Raw genomic sequence first — 8,897 nt, forward strand, 5'->3', positions numbered from 1 at the left:
CCAGGATGGTCTCGATCTCCTGACCTTGTGATCCGCCCGTCTCGGCCTCCCAAAGTGCTGGGATTACAGGCTTGAGCCACAGCGCCCGGCCAAGATACTCCCAATTCTTAAAGAGCTGCACCCAGGACGCTATATTTCAAATAATGTTTTTTTTCCCAAAATATTCCAATCTTCCCATTCCCTCACATCAATAAATACAATCAACTGCCTTACTTCATCTGAGCAGCTGCTTCTTCTTCTTGCTGACGTTTGGCCTGCTCTTCTTGCTTCTTTCTCTCTTCCTCTTGATGTTTCTTTTTTTCTTCCTCTTCTTTTTTCTTTGATTCTTCCTCTGCCTTCACCTTTTCTTCGTCTTTTTTCTTGCGTTCCTTGTCTTCCTTTTTTCTCTTATCATCTTCCAGTCTCTTCTTCTTGTCTTCAGGGGCCTTGCTGACCTCCTTCTTGGCAGTGAGCTTGGTATCGTCTTTTGGCCTCTCCTTGCTGCTCACTGGCCGCCTTTCACTGCAGTCTTTTTCCTTGTTATTTGGTAAAGAGTCTTTTTCTTCCATACTTGCTGGCTTTTTACGCTCAGCTGGCATTATGTGACCCAGGACAATCTGTAAGAGGGAAATGATGTCAGTACCGTAGATGCAGTGACTTTTTTAAATGATATGACACTATTTTTTAAACAGAACATATTAATACAACTTGGCAATTGTAAAACAGTAAATGCGGGCATGTAAAATGAATACCATTTCTGTAACAAAATAAGTTATTGGTCACATTCCTCATCCTATCATTATTAGTTATGCCCATGTCTAAGTACTTGCTTTTTACTTTTTATAAGGAAAAATCCAAGCCCAAACAAAAGTAGCGAGCATAACATAAGGAACCTCCACGTACCCATCACTCAGATTCAGCCACTATCAACTCCAAAACAATATGTCATTGCATTGTAAATACTTCAGAATATATCTGTGAACATTTTGAGTCAGCTTTAACCGTAGCATTTGACAACCATGAAAGACGGTGGTTCACTATTTCATATAATATTCAATCTCAGTATTTCAGCTGAGAAAGGAAACAAAAACAAGCCCTTGCCTCCTATATGTCAACAGACAAAACAGAACAGCAGACTCACAAATCTCACTTCATTGCTCTAACCTTATCACCAACCTTTCAGATACAAAAACTGTTAACTATCTCAAATTAAACTAGACTTTTAACTTCTTCATCTATACTAGTCAAAGTTAATTTATAAATAAACATGAACATAAAATCCGTATGTTCCGTGCTATATCTGCCAATACAGAGTAGTTATTAGCCCAGGGTTTCTAAAGTTCAGCACCACTGACAGTTTGGGCACAATACTTCTTTGGTTTTAGAGGGAAGGGGCCACCATGTGCTCCGTAGGAGGTTTAGCGGTGTCCCTGCCTGCTATGCAGTGCATGCAAGTAGCTCCTCCCTCATTTTGACAACCAAATATAACTCCAGACATTGCTAAATATCCTTTGGAGACAAAATTATCACCCCAAAACTGCTGCACTAGTCATATGTGGTTACTTAAATGTAAATTAATCAAAATTAAATAAAACGTGAAATTCAGTTCTTCAGACAGTATCTGTATTTCAAGTGCTCAACTCCACATGTGGCTAATGGCTTCCATACATAGCAGGACAGATACAGAACATTTCCACAGAAAGCTCTATTGGATAGCATTGGCCTATAGTACAGGCTTACAGTTAACTGAAAGTAACTATGGAACAAAAAACTACTTTTCAGGAAAATTCTGAATTTTTATTTTCTAAAAATGTATTTCTCTACTCAGAACTAGTTGTCTAATTTCTTTTAGGCACAGTGTTTCACATTTCAACTCTTAAATTATCTAAGAGTTGTATATAAGAAAATCAAAATGCGGTCGGGCACAGTGGCTCATGCCTATAATCTCAGCACTTTGGGAGGCCGAGGTGGGCAGATCACCTGAGGTCTAGAGTTCGAGACCAGCCTGACTAACATGGAGAAACCACGTCTCTACTAAAAATATAAAATTAGACAGGTATGGTGGCGCATGCCTGTAATCCCAGCTACTCGGGAGGCTGAGACAGGAGAATCGCTTGAACCTGGGAGGCGGAGGTTGTAGTGAGCCGAGATCCTGCCACTGCACTTCAGCCTGGGCAACAAGAGCAAAACTCCATCTCAAGAAAAAAAAGAAAATCAAAATTCTATTTTAGAAGTAGAAAATTACCTAAATTTATTAGTTTTTTGTTTTCTTTTTGAGACAGGGTCTCACTTTGTCACCCAAGCTGAAGTGCGGCAGCACGATCGCAGCTCACTAAAGTCTCGACCTCCTGGGCTCAAGTGACCCACCTGCCTCAGCCCCCCAAGTAGCTGGGCCAGCAGGTGCTCAACACCACATCCAGATAATTGCAGTTTTAGTAGAGATGGGATTTCCCCATGTTGACCAGGCTGGTCTCGAACTCCTGAGTTTAAGTGATCCATCCACCTGCACCTCCCAAAATGCTGGGATTACAGGCATGAGTCATTGTATTTTTGAGCTTCAGTGTTTGTTTTTTCTTTTTTTTTTTTTTCTTTTTTTTGAGTCTCACTCTGTTGCCTAGGCTGGAGTGTAGTGGCATGATCTCAGCTCACTGCAACCTCCACCTCCCGGGTTTAAGCGATGCTCCCACCTCAGCCTCCCAAGTAGCTGAGATTATAAGCGTGTGCCACCACGCTCAGCTAATTTTTGTATTTTTAGTAAAGATAGGTTTCATTATATTGGCCAGGCTGCTTGAATTCTTGACCTCAAGTGATCCATCTGCCTTGGCCTCCCAAAGTGCTGGGATTACAAGCATGAGCCTCAGCGCCTGGCCACCCCTTAGTTTTTTTTTTTTTTTTTTTTATTAAAAGCAATAGTATCTTTAAATATTTTCAAGTATAGGTTTTAAATTACAGCACTTAAAACTAGGTTACCAAAAAAAGCATTTGCAATATTGACATTTTTTAAATACAAAAATACTTTACTTCAGTACTCTAATAAAATGTTAATACCACAGAAAGCAACCTAGGCCAATGGAAAAGCTTTAATTTTTGCAGGTACATGCCACAACCTATACCTTCTCATAGCTACCTTTTCCTTCTATTTTTTCTTTTACTCCCTCATTGCTCTCCACTCCCTTGTTCTATGCATTTATTTTGATAGTGACACCTAAAAGCTTTAGCTAACTCCACTGGTAAAACTCAGAACAACAAAAAAGCTGTTGGTCCTATTTTTAAAATCGCCATTAGGGGCTGGGCACAGTGGTTCATGCCTGTAATCCCAGCAATTTGGGACGCCAAGGTGGCCGGATCACCTGAAGTCAGGAGTTCGAGACCAGCCTGGCCAACATGGCGAAACCCCATCTCTATTGAAAATACAAAAATTAGCTGGGTGTGGTAGCAGGCACCTGTAACCCCAGCTACTGGGGAGACTGAGGGAGAACTGCTTGAACCCAGAAAGCAGAGGTTGCAGTGAGCTGAGATCGTGCCACTGCACTCCAGCATGGGCGACAGAGTGAGACTCCATCTCTCATACACACACACACACACACACACACACAAATTACCTTTAATATATGAAAAAGCAGGCTGGGCACCGTGGCTCATTCCTGTAATCTGAGCACTTTGGGAGGCCAAGTCAGGAGGATCACTTGAGGTCAGGAGTTCAAGACCAGCCTGGCCAACATGGTGAAGTCCGTCTCTACTAAATATACAATTAACCAGGCATGGTGGAGGGCGCCTGCAACCCCAGGTACTCGGGAAGCTGAAGCAAGAGAATCACTTGAACCCGGGAGGCGGAGGCTGCAGTGAGCCAAGATAGCACCACTGCATTTCAGCCTGGGCAACAGACAGAGACTCTGTCTCAAAAAAAAAAAAAAAAAAGCAACAACAACAACAAAAAATGAAAAAGCATTCTTTCTACGCCAAGACAACATTAGCATTTATATTATCTATTTTTTAATTTTAAAAAAAACCCGTTTTAATAAAATAGACACAAGGTCTCAGTATGTTGCCCTGGCTGGTCTCACACTTCTGGGCTCAAGGGATTCTCCCACCTCTGCCTTCCAAAGTGCTAGGATTACAGATATGAGGCACTACACCCGGCCAGCATTTATATTATCTGTAAGTGTAGTTATTGATTCTTCTACATTTTCAATTAAATATCCAACTTTAATGTGAAAATATCATGCCCTTAAACCAAGCAAACTTTCAAAGAGACTATAATACTAATACTTACTACTCATGGTACCATACTAAACATTTTATATACATTATCTCATTTAATACTAAAATCTTTATGAGGTAGGTATTATTTTCGCTATTTTATAAATGAGTAAACTGAGACTTGACCAAGTAATTTGACCAAGGCCTGCATAGCTGGGGACAGAATGGGAATCTGAACCCATTCTCTGAACCAAAGAATCCTAAGAGTACCAAATTGCAAGATGGAAGACTTGTTTGTAAATACTGACTATAGCAAACCATAGAATTATGAATCTCAAGAGTAGAAAGAATCCTTCATAGTGGTTAAGCAGTTCTTACACAATGTTTTTAACTTTTAGCAGACTCTGGCTGAAACATATGGGGACAACTTAATATCTATAGTAATAACATGATGTTATTGAGGGATATTAATCATTAAGTGAAAAAAAGTTTATATAGATTTCACATTTTCTGATGTGATACATCAACAAGTAACATTTCAGGACCACAGGAAACTACAAAGAATGGCATCAGAACTTACAATTCATGTCTCTCTCTTTTTTTTTTTTTTTTTTAGGTGGGGTTTTGCTCTTGTTGCCAGGCTGGAGTCCAATGAGGTACGATCTCGGCTCACCGCAACCTCTGCCACCCAGGTTCAAGCCATTCTCCTGCCTCAGCCTCCCGAGTAGCTGCGATTACAGGCGTGCATCACCATGCCCGGCTAATTTTGTATTTTTAGTAGAGAAGGGGTTTCTCCATGTTGGTCAGGCTGGTCTCAAACTCCTGACCTCAGGTGATCCACCCACCTTGGTGTCCCAAAGTTCTGGGATTATAAGCATGAGTCACCATGGCTGGTCTCATGTCTCATTTCTAAAGATAAAATAAAATCTTAAATTCTTCAAAGAAAAGATTAAGAAATTCATGTAGTATTTGACAAATTCACAAAGATCATCATTTATTAGTTCAACAAAGTCCCAAACTTTTATGACTCTTTAATAAGATTCATTCGTTAATTAAATTTTAAGTACTTACTACATAAAATAAAGCTACAGTAGGCGTTCAAGAATTAGACTCGGGGCCAGGCATAGTGGCTCATGCCTGTAATCCCAGCACTTTGGGAGGCTGAGGCAGGCAGATCACGAGGTCAAGCGATGGAGACCATCCTGGCCAACAACATGGTGAAAGCCTGTCTCTACTAAAAATACCAGAATTAACTGGGTGTGGTGGCACATGCCTGTAGTTCCAGCTACTCAGGAGGCTGAGGCAGGAGAATCACTTGAACCCAGGAGGTGGAGGTTGCAGTGAGCCGAGATGGTGCCACTGCACTCCAGCCTGGCAACAGAGCGAGACTCCGTCTCAAGAAAAAAAAAAAGGAACAGACTCTACCCTAGAGCATAATAAAACAGATTCTCCATAAAACCCTTAAGTCCTGAGACTGGTATCTTCTTTCAATCACTTCAACCTTACATTACAAGCATACACCCAAAGTATACTTGGAACTAAATTTCCGTAAACAAAAAAATAAGACAAAAATCTAAAAGTTCATGAAGAGGCAGCAATGCAACTTGTGAAAACAACATACATGGGCTTGGAAGTCGATAGATTTTAAATCTGCATCCCAACTCTGCAGGCTGATAGCTACAGAAATCAGGCAACAACTTCTCTGAGTCCACCTATTTATCAATAAGAAGGATATACTGCTATCTATCTTGCAAAGTTCTTAAAAATCTAGCATAGTAACTAGCATGAGGGAGGCATTAATAAATGTTCTCTCACAAAGAACACTGAGAAGTTCAGCATACAAGGAAAGATTTGTAAAGTCAGATAAAGACTATTAGATTTTATCTACTTCTATCCTCAATTTTTACATTCCAAGGACAGCAGCAGAGTCACCTACCCAAGACTACACAGCTAGTTTCCATGGCTGGATCAACACTCACTACCCAGTGCTCTTTTTCACTACCTACACTAAAACGAATAAAATATACAAACACCATGATTCACCTCAAAACACGTTTGTTTTATGTCGACTTAAACAACTGAGCACTAAATGATATTTAATAAAATGCTAAAATTCTTATTTCAATAACTTCAAGCTTTAACAGCCAAACTTTTCATCTAAAGTGTTTCCAAAAGTTTTTCTAGTCCAAACTACAATTTTAAAAAGGTCCTTTCTCAAGATAGTAACGAGAAAAAGTCGTGATCTTTTCACTGGAATCCGATTAGCTGTTACAAATTAGTTTGCTGAATACAATTTATATTCAGACTACCCTTAAAAGGAAACCTGCTTTAAAACCACCTTCCTAGCTCCCAAAATAGTGTCCTGTCACTTGAACTGTATATTTTATTTGGTATTCTAAATATATTCTGAACTCCCAAAAGAAAGTAAAACTAATTTACTAGTAAAAGTACCAGTGGAGTGTAATGGGGGGAAGAGGGCACAAAAGGGAGTGTTTCCTTTTTAAAGACATTCCCTTGCAAAGTACCATATGGGTTATGTATGAAATCCCAATCAGAGTGCTCCGAAAACACTCCAGAGTGAGAGAATGCTGTTTCACCTTTCAATTCTTAGTCAAAATGTTGTAAGGACAGAACAGCACAGGAACACCCTCTCTCAGTTTCTGACTTCATTTTTTAAAGAACATCCTTAGTATAAAGGACGTGTTAAGAATTGTTAGAAATTGTCCCAGCTCACAAATGAGGAGACTGACGATGTTAAGGAACACCTAAGAACTATGGAAATGAGATAAAGCGTCAGCGAGCGTTTCACTTTGATCTGATGCATCACTTCGTGTCGTGTAAGTCCTCCAAGAAGAGCAAGAGAACTGAAGGTCCGATCACCCCAGAGTGGACCCAGCTGGCTCTGCTCTGCCAACCTGGGGACCAAATATCCTGTGGTCACTTTCTTAGTCCAACAGTCCTAGCAAGAAGAGAGTGCCTGGAGCCTTGAAGGGGTGAAGGCAAAGTGAAGAATCAACCAGCCTATGTGATTAAAAGGAAGTCACCCAAACAGCCCATGCCCACCATCCCCAGATACACTCCAAGCCCCTCCACCTACACACACCTCTCCTACAAACCCCTGCTCTGGTGGTGTGGCAACGTCTACACCCACCACACCACTTCCCCGCCACAACTCCCCTTCCCACAGGTATCCACGGTCACCTTCGCGGACCATCGCTGCCCCAACCCCAACTTCTCGCCCCACACTCCCTCGCCACAGAAGCCTCCCCGGCCGGTCTCCCCACTCCGCAGCCTCCCACACACGCGCCCTCCCCACTTCCTCGCCCTCGCTTCCCTCCCGGCTCCCGAGGAGCTTCCCCCGACCTCCCCTCGCTCTCCTCCACGCCCCCGAACACCTTCGCCCCTCCACCGCGGGCTCCCCGCCTCCAGCCCCGAGGCCCGGCCCAGGCATGTGGGGCAGGCACCTCCTCCACCGCCCCCCATGCCCGGCCCGGCCCGGGGGCTCCCGTGTTGATGGGAGCCTCGGAGAGAGGGGGTCTGAGGAGAACGACGCCGGACCCGCGGTCCCTCCACTGCTCGCCGACCCCGGAGAGCTGGAGTGCGGAGTCGCCTCTGGGGTCCCCCAGGGAGTAGGACTCTAGGCCGGTGCCCCCCAGCCCCGTTTCTTCCCGATCGTTGGAGCGGAGGGGAAGGAGGATCCCCGGGACTCACCTCGAGCCTGTTGTCAACATTAGCCCCGGGTTTCCCAGCACCAACTCCAGCGCTCGGGCTCTCCCCTCCCCTCCCCCCACCTATCTCGCAGCCGAGGGCCCGCCTTCCCTTAGCTCCCCCTCCTCCCTCCGCCCGCCGGCCCTCCCGCCCGCCACTCACCAGCGCGGCCGGGTTGAGAGTGGGGGCGGGGCGGAAGGAGGCGAGAGGGAAAAGGCCGTCCGCGCGACTGCCCGATTATAAACAGTCCTGATCGCCCTCCCCGTGGCATGCCGATGCCCTCAGCTTGACTCTGGGGTGGCGGGTCCGGGGCAAAGGTTCATATAAATGCCACCCACTTAATGGCTCTTCCAAATTTCCCAGTCGATGAGAAGAGCGAATTTTTCAGACAGGTAATGCGTAAGGTAGCCACTACCAGCACCTCAAGCCAGGGCCCCAGCGGAGAGGTGGAGTGTTCCGAGGACCCGAGGCAGGAAGTGGATTGGTCGCCAGGAAAGGGAAAGCGCCTGAATTGGAGCTGCGCAGGCGCAAGCACTTCGCGGGGGATGGGGGTGGGAAGCGCGAATGGGGCGGGGCGGAGCTCACGGGAGGCGAGGAAGGGTGGTGGAATAGTGGGAGGGTTACGGAGCGCCATTAAGGACAAGCCTGGGCACGTGATTCTCCTGGGAGTTTCCTGGTACGAACGTAAGGAAGAGGTCTAAGAAGAGAAAGTTTGATTGGACTAATTCGAGGGGAGTCGTTGAAGATTTAGAAAATTGAAAACTGGAGAAACTAAAGCATATGGCTGGTTTGGGAGGTGGGAGTCGCTTAGGAATGGGTCTAGTTTTAAGAATGCCCTAGAAGACATCGAAAGTCCCGCGGGGGGATTTCAGTAGCAGTTATAGGTGTTCGACGTAAAAACCACCCAGGGCGAGGAAGAATCAAGGCTTTTTCCATACACTTCTTAGAAAACACCCGGTTCTAACAAGCAGATTTTTATTACAGTGGAAAGACCTCCCTGAGTTACCAAA

At 44.4% G+C, this 8,897-nt stretch overlaps 1 protein-coding gene across 1 annotated transcript in view; it reads right to left on the reverse strand.

Annotated features, from left to right (window-relative positions):
* The window catches only part of UPF2 (UPF2 regulator of nonsense transcripts homolog (yeast)), a 141,209-nt gene extending 133,184 nt beyond the window's left edge, over positions 1 to 8,025 (reverse strand). Inside the window, exons 1-2 of the mRNA XM_011934286.1 lie at positions 7,891 to 8,025; positions 214 to 596 (exon numbers count right to left, since the gene is read on the reverse strand). Coding sequence (XP_011789676.1) covers positions 214 to 578 — 365 coding nt within the window. The 5' untranslated portion in view covers positions 579 to 596; positions 7,891 to 8,025. The remainder of the gene's footprint in view (positions 1 to 213; positions 597 to 7,890) is intronic.
* Between the last annotated feature and the right edge of the window lie 872 nt (positions 8,026 to 8,897).

This window comes from Colobus angolensis, unplaced genomic scaffold (genome assembly GCF_000951035.1).
Source record: "Colobus angolensis palliatus isolate OR3802 unplaced genomic scaffold, Cang.pa_1.0 Scaffold133, whole genome shotgun sequence".
NCBI classification, from domain to species: Eukaryota; Metazoa; Chordata; class Mammalia; order Primates; family Cercopithecidae; genus Colobus; species Colobus angolensis.